The following is a 16858-nucleotide window of genomic DNA, read 5'->3' as shown; positions in this document are numbered from 1 at the left end:
GCTCAGTGTTTTCGAATATTTAATCTAATTCTTGTTGTTATCAATGTTGAAAACAATTTTTGCTGGAAACTGTTACACTGCTATTCAAAAGTTTAGGATTTGTAAGAAGAAAGAAAGAAAAAAGAAAGAAAGAATAGATCGATGATAGATAGAGAGAGATAGCCAGATAGATAGAAAAGATAGAAAGAAAGAAAAAATAGTCTAATTGATAGATAGAGAGAGAGAGAGAGAAAAGAAAGAAAAGGTAGATAGAAAGAAAATATAGAACGAAAGAAAAATATAGATAAATAGAAAAGAAAGAAAAGATAGATAGAAAGAAAATATGGAAAGAAACAAAAAAAACTAAAGAAATAAAGAAAAAGAAAAAAATAGATAGATAGAGAGATAGAAAAAAAAGAAAATATAGAAAGAAAGTGTAGAAAATGCTTTTTCTAAATGCTTTTAAATTTGTGTTTTGGATGTTCTGTGCTTATGAAAAAGACAAAGAAGACACTGTGTAACAGAGACTGTTTAGTAAAATGTGTGTGTAGTTGCGAACTCTCTACATTTATTTCTGAGAAACCTCTGTTTACAGGCACGAAGGAGAAAAGAAGCCTTGCAACAGTAGCTGTTTGAAGGTCGTTTTAGAAGAAGAATGGGGTGGGAGCTGTATTTTCTTTTCTGTGCAGGAGCGATTGGTGAGTACAGGCCCTGATTGGAGGAGGAAGCTGAAAGATGTCAGAAGGAGGGGCCTGCAGAATCAAGAATATAAATGCATATTTTAGTTTTGTGAGACATGCTGGACTGCCCAGATGTCAGATTTGATATTGGCTGTTCTGTAATCCTGAGCTTATAGATAAATAGATAGATAGATTAAAGAAAAATAGATAGATAGATAGATAGATAGATAGATAGATAGATAGATAGATAGATAGATAGATAGATAGATAGATACTTTTATTCAGCAGAGTTGCATTAATTGGATCAAAAAAAGTAAAGCAAAAGTGAAAGTAAAGACATTTATAATGTTAAAATGTTACAAATTAATTAAATTAAATGATTACTTAAATATTAAATGCAATGCATGAAGATTGATAGAATTATATGCCTAAACTTAACTCTTCTTATCCTCCAGCACAGTAGGTGGCGCTATGAACCTTTTGGTTGCTTCACGCTGTGTCAGTCTGTGTTGCCACATCCTCTTTTAATAAGTTATTTTAAATTTATTTCGCTTATAACGTTGAAAATCGCGATTTTGAGTGTTGAGAGCAATTTTGAAACTCGAGTTTAGTGCACATTTCCCCCTATTCAACAGAGGTAAGTCTGCTGTGTGAGTGTGGGTTTGTTATCAAAATTCAACTGCTTCTTTATTTTGCTCGATCTGGCAACCCAGCAGCCTGCAAACTCGCCCCGCCTATCTCAAGACCATGAGTGCAGACTGAAATACGACAGCATTCACTTCAACTTTAAATGTATCTTTAAATGTGCAGTTGTTATTAATGACATTTGACTTTTTCATCAAGTAATGCCTTGCTAAAGAACAATGACAGAAGTTAAAGTCAAAAAAGAGTCCACGGATCCTGTAGATATCGAGAATAGGTGAGTTCAGTCTTTATGCGTGGCCTGATATCAACATGACAACGTGTGGATTTAGAATCAGTTAAACTTACTATCAAAGCTGCTCAGTCGTTTTTGTGTATTGTGTACTTAAAAACGCAATTTATGGCAACAAAGCATCGTGGTTATAATATATGTAACGTTAATGTTATGTTTATATTGAGAAGGTGTTGTTTTGGAATAGCGTGTGAGTTTATTTCGCTGTATTCAAGTTACGTACAAGTTCCGTAAGCGTATTTACGTCAGTTACGTCGCTTGCGTTCTGGCGTGAATTTGATTTATTCCCTGGACAGTTTTTGTCTTTTGCACCAACTGACAAAAACTGATTTTTATCGTTGTCCTAACGTAATGTAGTGCAAAAGAAACACCTTTTGCAATTCTTGTGCTGCTGCAGAGAATGTTGGGAAATGTAGTTGATTTTCATCTTATTTTTTTTTTCTCTGTAAAGGATAAAAGAGCTGTGTCAGCAGTTTCCACATGGGATCACAGACCAGGTCATCCAGAATGACATGCCTCACGTTGAGGCGCAGCAGCGGGCCACGGCCATCAACAGACTGCTGTCTGTGGTGAGATGTTCAGCTCCAGCTGACAGAGTATGAAACATGTCCCTGCTTGTAAACTCATGTCTGATTCTTTATTTCTGTTCTCAGGGTCAATTAGACCTGCTTAGAAACAGCACCGGCCTTTTATACAGGCTTAAGGATGCTCAGTCTACAAGGTTTGTCTTTTTAAATGCAATTTTTTGTGTGCATGAGCATACAAATTTACTATATAATGGAAAAAAAAAACACATAAATACAGTATGACAACTTTGCAGAATCTGCAAAATGTTAGTTATTTTACCAAAATAAGAGGGATCATACAAAATGCATGTTATTGTTTTTTTGTTTTTTTGTTACTGACCTGAATAAGATATTTCACATAAAAGATGCTTACATATAGTCCGCAAGAGAAAATAATAGTTGAATTTATAAAAATGACTCTGTTCAAACGTTTACATACATTTGATTTTTAATACTGTGTTGTTACCTGAATGATCCAGACCTGTTTTTTTTTTTTCTTTTTGGTTTAGTGATAGTTGTTCATGAGTTCCTTGTTTGTCCTGAACAGTTATACTGCCCGCTGTATTCAAGCATTTTGTGTGTTTGAACCCTTGTCAACAATGAATGCATGATTTTGAGATCCATCTTTTCACACTGAGGACAACTGAGGGACTCATATGCAACTATTGCCGAAGGTACAAATGCTCACAATTGTTTCAAAAGGAAAAACTATGCATTTAGAGCTGGGGGTGAAAACTTTTGAACAGAATGAAGATGTGTACATTTTTCTTATTTTGCCTAAATGTCATATATTTTTTAAACTGAACCTTCTGTAATATTTGCATATGCGTCCCTCAGTTGTCCTCAGTGTGAAAAAATGGACCTCAAAATCATACAGTCATTGTTGGAAAGAGTTCAAATACACAAAAGTGCTGAAAAACCAAAGAATTTGTGGGACCTGAAGAATTTTTCTGAAGAACAGCAGGCAGTTTAACTGTTCAGGACAAACAAGGGACTCATGAACAGATATCACTAAACAAAAACCAAAACGAAACAAAATTCTATTCAGGTAACAACACAGTATTGAGAATCAAGTGTATGAAAACTTATGAACAGGGTCATTTTTATAAATTCAACTATTATTTTCTTTTGTGGACTAGATGTATAACATCTTTTAAGTGAAATATTCAGGTCAGTATCAAATAAAAAAAATAACATGCATTTTGTATGATCCCTCTAATTTTGGTGAAATAATCAACATTTTGCAGATTCTGTGAGGTGTATGTAAACTTTTGACTTCAACTGTATATATTTAAATATCACTTTTATTTGTTTTAAGTATGTACTGTTTTTTTTTTTTGTTTTTTTTACAGTAAAGTTAAAGGCTCTGATAACCAAGAAAAACTAGTTTACCAGATCATAGAAGATGCTGGGAATAAAGGTAAAATGCAGTTTATTATGTCATGTGTGTAGGATTGGTTTATACTGATAAAGAAAGCACATTTTAATTCTGTTTTCTGATTTCTCAAGGAATTTGGAGCAGAGACATCAGATATAAGAGTAACCTTCCACTCACAGAAATCAATAAGATCCTCAAGAACCTTGAGAGCAAGAAACTCATCAAAGCGGTGAAGTCCGTTGCGGTGAGTTGATCTCCAAACCTTATTTAAACATTTAAAATGTTTCTTTTGCTTCATACCTACTAAAACGTCTTTCCCATCCAGGCCTCTAAGAAGAAGGTCTACATGCTGTACAACCTACAACCAGACCGATCTGTGACAGGAGGCGCCTGGTATAGCGATCAAGATTTTGAGTCTGAGTTTGTTGAGGTTCTCAACCAACAGTGTTTTAAGTTTCTGCAAAGTAAGGTGAGATTGTAATATTTTTGGGATCTTATGCTTTCAAAGCTAGCTTGCAAATTGCAAGCCTCTCTTTAATCGCCTACACTACCTTTAATATAAATGTGTGTATTTTTAGGCCGAAGCAGCGAGAGACAGTAAGCAGAGCCCGATGGTGCAAAGAAACAGCTCATTTGCCACCTCTCACGAAGTGTGGAAGTACATCTGTGAGCTCGGCATCAGCAAAGTGAGTGTGAATAATGTCTGCAAGGAATAGTTCAGCCAAAAATAAAAATAAACTGAAAGTTTACTCATTCCCAAGCCATCCAAGATGTAGATGAGTGTTTCCTCATTAGAACAGATTTGGTGAATTCAGCATTACATCACTTGTTTACCAAAATGAGAGTCCAAACAGCTGATAAAAACATCACAATAATCCACAAATTAAATGAACCAAGTAGGTTTAATGTGTTGTGATATTCCTGTTTGCAGGTGGATTTGTCTATGGACGACATTGAGACCATTCTAAATACGCTGATCTTTGACGGCAAAGTGGAAATGACCATAATTGCTGCTAAAGAGGGGACGGTGGGGAGTGTAGATGGACAGATGAAGCTCTACAGAGGTGTGAATCCCATAATTCAACCCACTGGCCTGGTCAAAACACCATGTGGACTGTGTCCGGTAAGCTTTTCATACATTTATAATAATCACAAGTTGCGCTGTATTATATATATTTGCTGGAAATCTACTCCCCCTACAGGCCATTTAAGGTGTGGATGACTTTGTAGCTTCATCGGAACAGATTTGGAGAAATATAGCATTAAATCACTTGATCACCAGTGGGTCCTATGGAAGCCCGTTTCCGCCACTGAATAAGAGATAAAAATTGTAATTGTGACTTTTTATCTCACAATTCTGACTTTTTTCAAACTCTTTTACAAATACAATACGAAAAATAAAAATACAGACACAAATTTGCAATTGTGAGGACAAAAGCTATTCTGACTTTATTTCTCAGAATTGTGACTTTATTTATGAGAATTGCGAGTTTATATCTCACAATTGTGAGAAAAAAGTCAGAATTGTGAGATGTAAACACAATTGTGAGAGGAAAAAGTAAGAATTGCGAGAAACAAACTCTATATCTTTATTTAGACTTTATTTTGCAGAATTTCGAGTTGTCAATATTTCTCGAAATTGTGATTTTATGTCATCACAAAAATTCAGAAAAAGGCAAGAAAATTATGCGATATAAACTCGCAATTAATTGAATAAAGAATTGCGAGAAATAAAGTTTGACTTTATTTCACAGAATTGCGAGTTTCGATAGCATAATTCTGACTTTAAAGCAGGCAATTGCAAGTTTATATCTCGCAATTCTGAAAAAAGTCAGAATTACGAGATGTAAACTTGCAATTTTAAGAAGAAAAAGTCAGAATTACGAGATATAAGCTCACAATTACAAGAAAAATGTCAGAATTGCAAGAAAATGATGCGATATAAACTTTATTTTGCAGTATGTATCGTATAATTCTGACCTTAAAACACAATTGAGAGTTATATCTCAAATTTCTGAGAAAAAAAGGTCAAAATTGCGAGAAAAAAAATCAGAATTGTAAGATACAAACTCGCAGTTGCAAGAAAATTATGCAATTCTGACTTTATTTTACAAAAGTTTATATTGCAAGATATTAAGTCAGACTTTATTTCACAGAATTGCACTTTTTTTAGTATATATGTCATAATTCAATAATATAAAGCACACAATTGAGAGTTTATCTCACAATTCTAAAAAAAAAAGTCAATTGCGAGATGTAAACTCGCAATTTTAAGAAAGTCAGGTTTGCAAGATGAAGTTGCAATTGCGATAAACTCACAATTCTGAAAAATGAAGTCCGAAATGCAAGACTTTATTTCACACAATTGTGAGTTTATATCTCATAATTCTGGCTTTAAAACAAGCATTTGTGAGTTTAAATCTCACAATTGTGAGAAAAAAGTCAGAATTGCAAGATGTAAACACAGTTGTGAGGGGAAAAAGTCGGAATTGCAATATTCAAACTCTGTATCTTTTATAATTTTCCTTTATAATTTATACCTTTTAAAATGTACCTAATTTAAACTCGCAGTTATTTGAAATAAAGAATTGAAAAAAGTCAGAATTGCGAGATGTAAACTTGCGATTTTGAGAAAATGACGCGACAAACTTTATTTCGCAGTTTATATCGCATAATTCTGACCTTAAAACACACAATTGCGAGTTATATCTCAAAATTCTGAGAAAAAAGCTCCGAATTGTGAGATGTAAACACAATTGCGAGGAAAAAATTGTGTGATTGTGAGATGCAAACTTGCAATTGCAAGAAAATTATGCAATATAAACTTTTGTAAAATAAAGTCAGAATTGCGAGATATAAAGTCTGACTTTATTTCACAGAATTGCGGGTTTATATTGCATAATTCTGACTTTAAAGCATGCAATTGCAAGTTTATCTCACAATTCTGAAAAAAGCCAGAATTGTGAGATATAAACTCACAATTACAAGAAAAAAAGTCAGAATTGCGAGATACAAACTTACAATTACGAGAAAAAAGTATGAATTGCAAGAGAATTATGTGATATAAACTCGCAATTCTGTAAAATAAAGTCAGAATTGTGAGATATAATCTCACAATTACAAAAAAGTCAGAATTGCGAGATAGAAACACAATTACGAGAAACTCAAATTATGAGAAAAAAAGTCTAATTTGCGAGATGAAGCCGCAATTGCGAGAAAATTGTGCGATATAAACTCGCAGTTCTGAGAAATAAAGTTGCAATTCTGTGAAATAAAGTCAGAATTGCAAGATATAAAGTCTGACTTTATTTCACAGAATTGTGAGTTTTTCTCAAAATTGCAAGTTTATATTGCATAATTCTGAAAAAAAAGTCTGAATTGCGAGATGTAAACTTGCAATTTTGAGAAAAAAAGTCAGAATTGCGAGATACTCAAATCATGAGAAAAAAAGTCTAATTTGCGAGAAAATTGTGCGATATAAACTCGCAATTCTGAGAAATAAAGTTGCAATTCTGTGAAATAAAATCAGAATTGCGAGATATAAAGTCTGACTTTATTTCACAGAATTGCGGGTTTATATCGCATAATTCTGACTTTAAAGCACGCAATTGCAAGTTTATCTCACAATTCTGAAAAAAAGCCAGAATTGTGAGACATAAACTCACAATTACAAGAAAAAAGTCAGAATTGCGAGATACAAACTTACAATTACGAGAAAAATAGGATGAATTGCGAGAAAATGATGCAATATAAATCTGCAATTCTGAGAAATAAACTTGCAACTCTGTGAAATAGTCATTCATATTTTAGTTTTTCTTAAAATTGCGAGTTTATATTGCATAATTCTGACTTTAAAGCATGCAATTGCGAGTTTATATCATACAATTAGGAAAAAAGTCAGAATTGCAAGATGTAAACTCACAATTTTAAGAAAAAAAAAGTAAGAATTACAAGATATAAACTCACAATTACAAGAAAAAAGTCAGAATTGTGAGATGAGATAACTCACAATTACAAGAAAAAGAGCCTGAATTGCTGGATAAAGTAACAGTTGCGAGAAAATGATGTGATATAAACTCACAATTCTGTGAAATAAAGTCTAAAAATCCAAGACTTTATTTTGCAGAATTGCAAGTTTATTACTCAGAATTATGAGTTTATATCATGTAATTCTGACTTTAAAACACAATTGAAAGTGTATTTCCTGCAATTCTGAGAAAAGTCAAAATGGCCAGAAATGAACTCGGAATTGCAAAAAAAAAATTCTAAACTCTAATTCTGACGGCACCCATTCACTGCAGAGGATCCATCGGTGAGCAAGTTATGCAATGCTAAATTTCTTCAAATCTGTTTCTGAAACGGAAAAAACTCATCTACATCTTGGATGGCCTGAAGGTCACTAAATTTTCATTTTTAGATGAACTAATTGTTCAGTCTGCTAAGTTAACCATAGTAACTCTCTGCTTTATAGGTGTTTGATGACTGTCATGAAGGAGGCGAGATCTCTCCGTCCAACTGTGTCTACATGGTTGAGTGGCTGGATTTCTGAAAAGCCAACCGGATGTCTTTTGTTTTTCCCTGTGGAGAAAGTATTTTTTCATGCAGCGATTCGATGCAACTGAAGATATCTTTTTATTTATGTTTTGAACAGTAATGGCTTTAATGACTCCTACATTAAGTGAATAAGAAGCAGCTTCCATCTGGTCTTCAGTGAAATTTGGACACATAAGACTGATATTCTTCCCTTCTTTTCTTTTGTTTGTTATTGCTTCTCTTCACCCATAGATATGTCTTTAAAGATATACCTCAACCATATCAATAAATAAAGGTTTTCATATTTGTTGATAGGTAGTCTGAATATTAGACCATGTGTTTGTGCACTCCTATCATTTTTACGGACTGTATCCATATTTTAGCAGATTGTTAATGACACTTGTTTTTTTTTTAAAGGAATAGTTCATCCAAAAATGAAAATTCTGTCATTAATTACTCACACTCATGTCGTTCCAAAACCTGCAAGACCTTCATCTTCGGAACACAAATGAAGATATTTCTGATAAAATCCAAGAGCTTTCTGACCCTGCTTAGACTGCAACACAAGTTGACAACTGACATGTTCAAGACCCAAAAAGGTAGTAAGAACATTGTTAAAATCGTCCAAGTGACAACAGTGATTCAACCATAATTTCATGAGGCTACAAGAATACGTTTGTGCACAAAGAAAACAAAAATAATGACTTTAATTGTGTTAATTTGTCTTCCGATGTTGAACAAATGTCTTACTGATTATGCTACATGTACTGGAGCCTGGAGTACGTTGATAGGCCAGTAGGTGGCGACAATTCGCTGTCTTTATTTTACTATTTAATCTTGTGTGTACATGTACTACTCTTTAAATACTGGGTCAGAATTTGTAAGAAATTAATACTTTTATTCAGCAGTTAATAGTGACTGTAAAGAGTTTTACATTGTTGCAAAACAAAGCGTTTGTATTTCAAACAAAGGCTGTTCTTTTGAACTTTCTATTTTCAAGGAATGCTGAAAAGATATGGTTTCCACATAAAAATTAAGTAGCACATTGATTCTGTAAAAATTACATTTAACTTAAAAATGTAAGTATGGTTGACTTAAAATTTTGAGTTGAAGAGTTTATCGAAACTTTTAATACGTAAAGGTGTAATCAACAGAAATTCAAAGCATTATGTTATCTGAATAACATTGATTATCTAAGTAGATTTGTCAAAACAAAAGTTGTGATAAATTATGAACATTTTTACAGTGTGATAATACGAAGAAATAATGATTTCTGAAGGATCGTGTGATTGATGACTGGAAGAGTCTTATTTCAAAAACCATGAAACCATGGATCATGTGACTGAAGTACATAAAGGTGCTTCAAAAGGTTCTTCACAGCGATGCCATAGAAGAACCATTTTTGGTTCCACAAAGAACCATTTAGTCAAAGGTTCTTTAAAGAACCATCTCTTTCTTACCTTTTTATAATCTGAAGAACCTTCTTTCGCACAAAGAACCTTTTGTGAAACAGAAAGGTTCTTTATGGAACCATTTAGACAGAAAAGGTTCTTCTATGGCATCGTGAAGCACATTTATTTTTAAGAGTGTAATGATGCTAAAAATTCAGCTTTGAAATCAGGAATAAATTACATTTTAAAATATATTCGAATAGAAAACAATTATTTTAAATAGTAAAAATATTTCAGAATTTTACAGTTTTGCTGTACTTTGAATCAAATAAATGCAGGCTTGGTTAGCAGAAGAGACTGTTAAAAAAAAAAAAACATCAAAAATCTAATGTTCGAAACTTCCGACTTGTGTATAATCATTGATTTAGGGGATGTTTAAACAGCTGATAATTTATTTAGACGCGCTTAAAGGTCAGAACCGTCATTTCCATATCTGACAAAGTTATGAATTTTTAACACATTGAGTGTGAGGACACATCAATGATGCACAAAGCATATAAATTCATTCACAGAGAAATCAGACATCTTTGTCATATATCAGTAACATATTCATTATGAGATTACTTTGTATCAAGAATACCTGTTTCGGAATCACTAAAAACCAAACCTGGTAACAATTTTATTCACTCATTATTATGTTACAATACGTATTTTTCATTTCAGTAACGCAGTCTGTTTAGAGTATTCATAGAGGACGAAGAGACCAAAAGGTGTTTACATCAATGTGACACATCACGCATTTTTATCACAGTCTCTCGCAGCTCTCTATTGCGCGCGGTAGCTATAGAAACCGGCCAGAGGGGCACTTAGCAACAGAAAAGGAGGAGGCGCAGCATCATCTGCTGAGAGAGGAGGAAAAACAGCCGATGCGATCGACCTTCATTTCATCCAGAGCTGCTTCTGATAGTGAAACCCGGTCGTTTGTTAATTTTAAACATCCTTGAAACTACATTCAGCTGTTTAGTTGTAAATCTCAATCAGCACGATGAAGTTCGTCGTGGTTTTGGTCTCCGCCGGCCTCCTGGCTTTTCTCGGCGCGGTCATCTGCATCATCGCCAGCGTGTATTCACGATCCTCGGCCGCCGCGCCCCAAGCGCTATCCGACAACCGCTCTCTCTCGCTTCTGGAGCCGCTGCCTGGATCCGTAGCGCACGCTGGGCCGCTCGGAGCTCTCCATGGTGCTGATTCTTACGAAGGCGGCGGATTGGACATCGGCCTGGAGATACCGTCCCTAAATGAGCTGAGCACCGGGGACGTGACTGGGCCAAGTCCGAAACAGTTCACTCTCAGTCGATTAATTTGTACACCTGTTCCCATCAGTGATTGCAAATCCAGGGGTTTGAGAGAACAAGCCGATGACCCGTTTGCCGATGAAGAGGATTGGAGCCTTCGCACCACCGCTGAGGAGCTCCGGCAGATCGTCATGCAACAAAACGACCAGATCCTCATGGACCAGAGGACCATCACGGAGCTCACCGGGAAGCTCTCGGAGTGTGAGAACGGATTGGAGGAAAGGAGTCTTCACGAGCGGAGTATGGGAGTATGGGCGGGCAACCGTCGCCACATGGCCGGGGATGATGTGAGCAGCTCGGTTGCAGTACAGCTGCAGACGGCGCGGGCTGTGGAGGAACTGGAGAGAGCGATTCTTCAACTCAAAGATCGCATAGAGAAGTTAGAGGTTGGTATGAGAAACTCTAAACAATTTAAATAAAGAAGTCTAAACGCTTTTTGGAATTTGACGCCACGGGGGTATTTAGAGGAAACGGTTTTGAAGGCAAGAATGCGTGCAAATTCTCAAGATAAAGGGGATACTGGGGAGCTTTTATTGTGTCTGTTCATACTCTTTCTTACCTGGTGAGTGGTTGCTTTCCCCTCCATCTTGTTCTCCTGACATACATAAATCATGAGGGATGAGAGAAGAGTAAGGTTCTCAGCCCTCTGGAACACTGTCAGCAGTCACACCTGAATTGTAGATGTTGAGATATAGATTTATGGATTATGGAGTTGTTACAGCTGAAAATTAAAAAAATTTATTTGTTCATTAAAATAAAGTAATAAATAAATAAATAAAGCAGAACTTATTAGAACTAGTTCAAAACATCAATAAATACTGTAATAAAACCAGTCATAAGGGTCAGTATTTTTAAAATGAAATTTATATAATTGAAATTTATACTAAATAAATACGATTTCCATTGATTTATGGTTTATTAGGATAGGACAATATTTGGCCGAGACACAGCTTTTTAAAAATCTGGAATCTAAGGGTGCAAAAAATCTAAATATTGAGAAAATTGCCTTAAAAGTTGTCGAAATGAAGTTCTTAGCACTGCATGATACTAATAAAAAAATCGTTTTTTATGTATTTACAATAGGAAATTAATATAATATCTTCATGGCACATGATCTTTACTTATTATCCTAATGATATTTGGTCTAAAAGAAAAATCAATAATTTTGAATTTCGGGTTAACGTCAGTATTTGATGCCAATCTGATGTTGACTTAGCGTTGGATTTTGGTTACATATCCTAAAAATAACAATCAGCTGACGTCAGTGTTGGACATCAAATTAACATTGACATTAGATGCTTTTTGGTCACCCAATCTCAAATGAAAATCAACTAAATATCGTTTTATGATGGTGTGTGCCTGCTGGTACTCATTACTGGGGTCTAAACAAATCGCACAAAACCGTAGGAATAAGGTTGTAAGAGTGAGGTCGTACGAATTTGTTTAAATTAGCCATTTTGTAAAATGCATAAGAATTGGTAGTGAGATAGCATTGGAAAAGCCATGTCCTTCCAAACCCATATTACTTTCTTTCTTCTATGGAGCACTAAAGAAGAAATTTTTAGGAATGTAGTGGTCACTGTTTTCTATGCAATTACAGGGAGCTTTCGGCTTCAAAAAGCATGATAAGGCACATAAAAGCTTATAAAGATAGTTTGTAAATTTCAAGTCTTCTAAAATCATCAGAAAGTCATCAAAAGTCATTGTTCACTGAAAATATTGACATCCGTTCTAGCTCTCCTTAAATGAGAATTCTGATTCAAGGACAAAGCATTCTTTTGAGTTCTTGTAATTCAAATGGATCTAGTAGTCAGATACACATGTTGAACAGGATGTATTAGGTTTCACAATAATGACTTCTTGCATAATTCTCTCTCAGTTGGAGATAGGCCCGGCAGCGATGAACCACACTGAGCATACTGTGAGCACACTGGGGAGTGTAGTGGTTGGCGAGCCTGGCAGGCCTGTGGAGGATCTGGAGGGAGAACTGGAAAAAAAGATTAGGCTGCTGGAGAAAGAGAGGAAAAACCTTCGGAAAGAGACCCAGAGCCACCACCAGCACATCGACCAGGGAATCAACACCTTGCAAGAGCGTATTGCAGAGCTAGAACAGAGTAAGTAGGAAGGCTTGGTCAAACCCAAAGAAAAGGGGATGAAATGGTCTCTTCATTTTCAACTCACTCTATCGATCTTTCTTTCCCAGGTCTTACAGATTACAGTTACCCACAAGGGTATAAACTTTCCTTCCCAGTGCGGACTAACTACATGTACGGGCTTGTCAGGCGGAATATTCCAGAGATGTATGCCTTCACGGCATGTCTGTGGCTCAAGCCTGCTGAGAATGGAATCGGGACGCCATTTTCCTACGCTGTACCGGAACAACCCAATGAACTTGTCCTGCTGCAGGGCATTCATAATCCAGCAGAACTACTCATCAATGATAAGGTAAGACCCACTACACCAGGGTTCCTCAAATCTAGGCCTACAGACCCTAATCAAAGACACCTGCACAAGCTAATCAGGGTCTTCAGAGTTACTTCAAAAATTACAGGTAGTTGAGTTTGATCAGGGTTTAAGCCAGAGGTCTCAAACTTAATTCCTGGAGGGCCACAACTCTGCAGAGTTTAGCTTCAACCAGCTCCAACTCACACCTACTTGGAAGTTTCTAGTAATACTAAAGACCTTGATTAGCTGGAATCAGGTGTGGTTGATAAGGGTTGGAGAGCAAAACTGCAGAGCTGTGGCCCTCCAGGAACTGCGTTTGAGACCACTGGTTTAAGCAGTGGCCCTCCAGACTCAGATTTCAGATTTGCGCAATACAACTGGTGACCTCATTCGTTCCCTCCATTCACAGGTGGCACAGCTGCCTCTGTCTTTGCCCCAGGGCATCTGGCAACACATATGTGTGAGTTGGACCCTACGGGATGGAGTTTGGAAAGCATATCAAAGTGGAAAGTTGAGAGGACGGGGAGAAGGGTTGTCCGCATGGCATCCAATCAAATCCGGGGGCGTCTTGGTGTTGGGCCAGGAACAGGTAAGCAAGACCTCAAAAATACACCGTCAATCTTGGGGAAAAAAATTAGCAAAAATTATACCTTTAGTGAAGTACCATTTGTCAGAGCAGTACCCTCAAAGGGACATCTTTGTACCTTATTTACCACTAAATGGTTTATAGGGCCTTTTATAGGTAAATAAGGTACAACGTTGTCCTTTTAAAGTTAGTAGGAGTTGGTAAGGTACAAAGGTATACCTTAAGCAGGACTGGACAACTTCGGTCTTGGAGGGCCGCTGTCCTGCAGAGTTTAGTTCCAACCCTAATCAAACACACCTTAACAAACTAATCAATGGCTTCAAGATCACTAGAAAGCTACAGAAAGGTGTGTTTGATTAGGGTTTAAGCTAAACTCTGCAGGACCTCCAGACCTGAAGTTGCCCAGCCCTGCCTTTGAGGTCCTATCCCAGTGGAAAGGTGTTAAACTCTTGAGGTGATGATACATGGGGCAATATTTGAGCAATGTTGTTGGCCAATGTTGCTGTCAACAGCCAACCAGGTGAGACACAGAGCCTACAACTAATCAGACAGAAAATTGTTGCCCATTTTGAATAGGAAAGTACCCAAGCACCATTGCTTGGCAAAACTGCCCAGCAACATTGCCTCATGTATCATCAACTTCAAAGGTAACATTCTTGCACAGTATTTCTGATGCAACAGTGTGTTTATCCATGTGTAACCCTTCGGTTCTCCTTGGCTGCACTGCAGGACACCCTTGGTGGGCGGTTTGACGCATCCCAGGCTCTTGTTGGGGAGCTTTCCTTGTTTAACCTGTGGGACCGGGTGTTGTCGCCAACAGAGGTTGCCGCTGTGGCAGCATGTGCAGAATCGCCCCGCTTGGGAAACATAGTGCCCTGGACTGACCGAGATGTGGACGTGTTTGGTGGGGCTGTCAAGGACCCCGTGGACCCCTGCCTTCAGAGCTCCCATCCCCGGCAGTGAGCAGGGTCATGGGTTGATCCCTTTTCTTTTTTTAAGGCTAGGCTAAATGAGACAAAAATGGCCTGAAAGGTATGACAACTGTGCCGTAATCCCGGTCTATGTATAGAATATATTTACCGTAGAGCTACACTCTCACCGAGTGTTTGTTTCTGCAGGGAAGGGATTTGTCTGTGCGTGTGGTTGTGTTACTTCGGATAGAGCTGCTGCCGAAGGCTTTTAAAGGCCTGTTCGCGTCTCGTGTTGCTTGTGTTATTTCACGCCCTTCTTCTCAAAGCATTACCGCACAATGGTCCCTTCAGATATAGAGAATGTTTTTTCTAATACGATGGATGTGGCTCATTCTCACAGCACTTGTCTTGCTTGTGTTTCATTATTTGTGTAAAGTGGAGCTTTCGCTTCTTTCCCAGAACAGCCTTTTCCATTCTTGTTTTTATCACTTTTCTTGTAATACATTATGTTTTGAGTCTGGCAGCACTTAAAGGTGTACAACGTCTTATCTTTATCATAACATGTCTTAATTTTTTGTAGTTCGGCATCTGGTCAAATGGGTCCTTACCCTGCAGTGTATTTTCTCATACATATTCAGCGAAATCCAAAACCTTTTTTTTTAAAACCAAAAATGTGTTATTTGAAGCTTAATATCTTAACCGTCACACTAAATTTTGAAGATCTGATGTGCAGCCCACACACTATGAAAATATGAATGTAAAACAGTGTTTAGCATCTTGTCGTGTTACCATTGCACTGCAACTAGCCCTACTTTTTCACTGAGAAAAACTTATGGGGAAGTGCCTGTTTATTTATTTGACTCTTGCTATTGGTTGATGATCAGCTGTGATGTCAGTATAGTGCTTCTTCATATTTGCACCACCAAGGATCTACAATGATATTGTGAAATGTGGATGAAAATATTAAAACTGTGAAGAAAATCATATTTGAAAGTGCATTGTCTTTTTTACTTGTATAGTTATCTATCTATCTATCTATCTATCTATCTATCTATCTATCTATCTATCTATCTATCTATCTATCTATCTATCTATCTATCTATCTATCTATCTATCTATCTATCTATCTATCTATCTATCTATGGTCTGTCTGTCTGTCTGTCTATCTATCTATCTATCTATCTATCTATCTATCTATCTATCTATCTATCTATCTATCTATCTATCTATCTATCTGTCTCTCAATCGATCTATCTACTATCGACTGTCTGTCTGTCTGTCTGTCTGTCTGTCTGTCTGTCTGTCTGTCTGTCTATCTATCTATCTATCTATCTATCTATCTATCTATGGTCTGTCTATCTATCTATCTATCTATCTATCTATCTATCTATCTATCTATCTATCTATCTATCTATCTATCTATCTATCTATGGTCTGTCTATCTATCTATCTATCTATCTATCTATCTATCTATCTATCTATCTATCTATCTATCTATCTATCTATCTATCTATCTGTCTCTCAATCGATCTATCTACTATCGACTGTCTGTCTGTCTGTCTTTTTATCTATCTATCTATCTATCTATGTCTATCTATCTATCTATCTATCTATGTCTATCTATCTATCTATCTATCTATCTATCTATCTATCTATCTATAATCTATCTTCTATCTATCTATCTATCTATCTATCTATCTATCTATCTATCTATCTATCTATCTATCTATCTATCTATCTATCTATCTATCTATGGTCTGTCTGTCTGTCTGTCTGTCTATCTATCTATCTATCTATCTATCTATCTATCTATCTATCTATCTATCTATCTATCTATCTATATCTATCTATCTATCTATCTATCTATCTATCTATCTATCTATCTATGGTCTATCTATCTATCTATCTATCTATCTATCTATCTATCTATCTATCTATCTATCTATATCTATCTATGGTCTATCTATCTATCTATCTATCTATCTATCTATCTATCTATCTATCTATCTATCTATCTATCTATCTATCTATCATCTATCTATCTATCTATCTATCTATCTATCTATCTATCTATCTATCTATCTATCTATCTATCTAGCTATT

General features: G+C 36.1%; 2 protein-coding genes across 2 annotated transcripts; both read left to right on the top strand.

Annotated features, from left to right (window-relative positions):
- Positions 1-1343: 1343 nt before the first annotated feature.
- LOC141338383 (DNA-directed RNA polymerase III subunit RPC6) lies at positions 1344-8376 on the top strand. Its single transcript, XM_073843917.1, has 9 exons — positions 1344-1578; positions 2045-2162; positions 2247-2314; positions 3512-3579; positions 3669-3781; positions 3863-4006; positions 4116-4223; positions 4469-4660; positions 8009-8376. Exons 1-9 carry the CDS (start codon positions 1523-1525, stop codon positions 8084-8086), a joined length of 945 nt encoding a protein of 314 aa, XP_073700018.1. The 5' UTR covers positions 1344-1522; the 3' UTR covers positions 8087-8376.
- Positions 8377-10312: 1936 nt separating this feature from the next.
- On the top strand, positions 10313-15741 carry LOC141338382 (neuronal pentraxin receptor-like). Its single transcript, XM_073843916.1, has 5 exons — positions 10313-11199; positions 12693-12927; positions 13017-13258; positions 13668-13847; positions 14574-15741. The coding sequence occupies exons 1-5, from the start codon at positions 10507-10509 to the stop codon at positions 14805-14807; spliced, it is 1584 nt and encodes a 527-aa protein (XP_073700017.1). The 5' UTR covers positions 10313-10506; the 3' UTR covers positions 14808-15741.
- Positions 15742-16858: the final 1117 nt, after the last annotated feature.

The sequence above is a fragment of the Garra rufa genome, chromosome 7, assembly GCF_049309525.1.
Source record: "Garra rufa chromosome 7, GarRuf1.0, whole genome shotgun sequence".
NCBI classification, from domain to species: Eukaryota; Metazoa; Chordata; class Actinopteri; order Cypriniformes; family Cyprinidae; genus Garra; species Garra rufa.
Note: the sequence above shows the minus strand (reverse complement) of the source record. Positions and strands in the feature narration are given on the sequence as shown.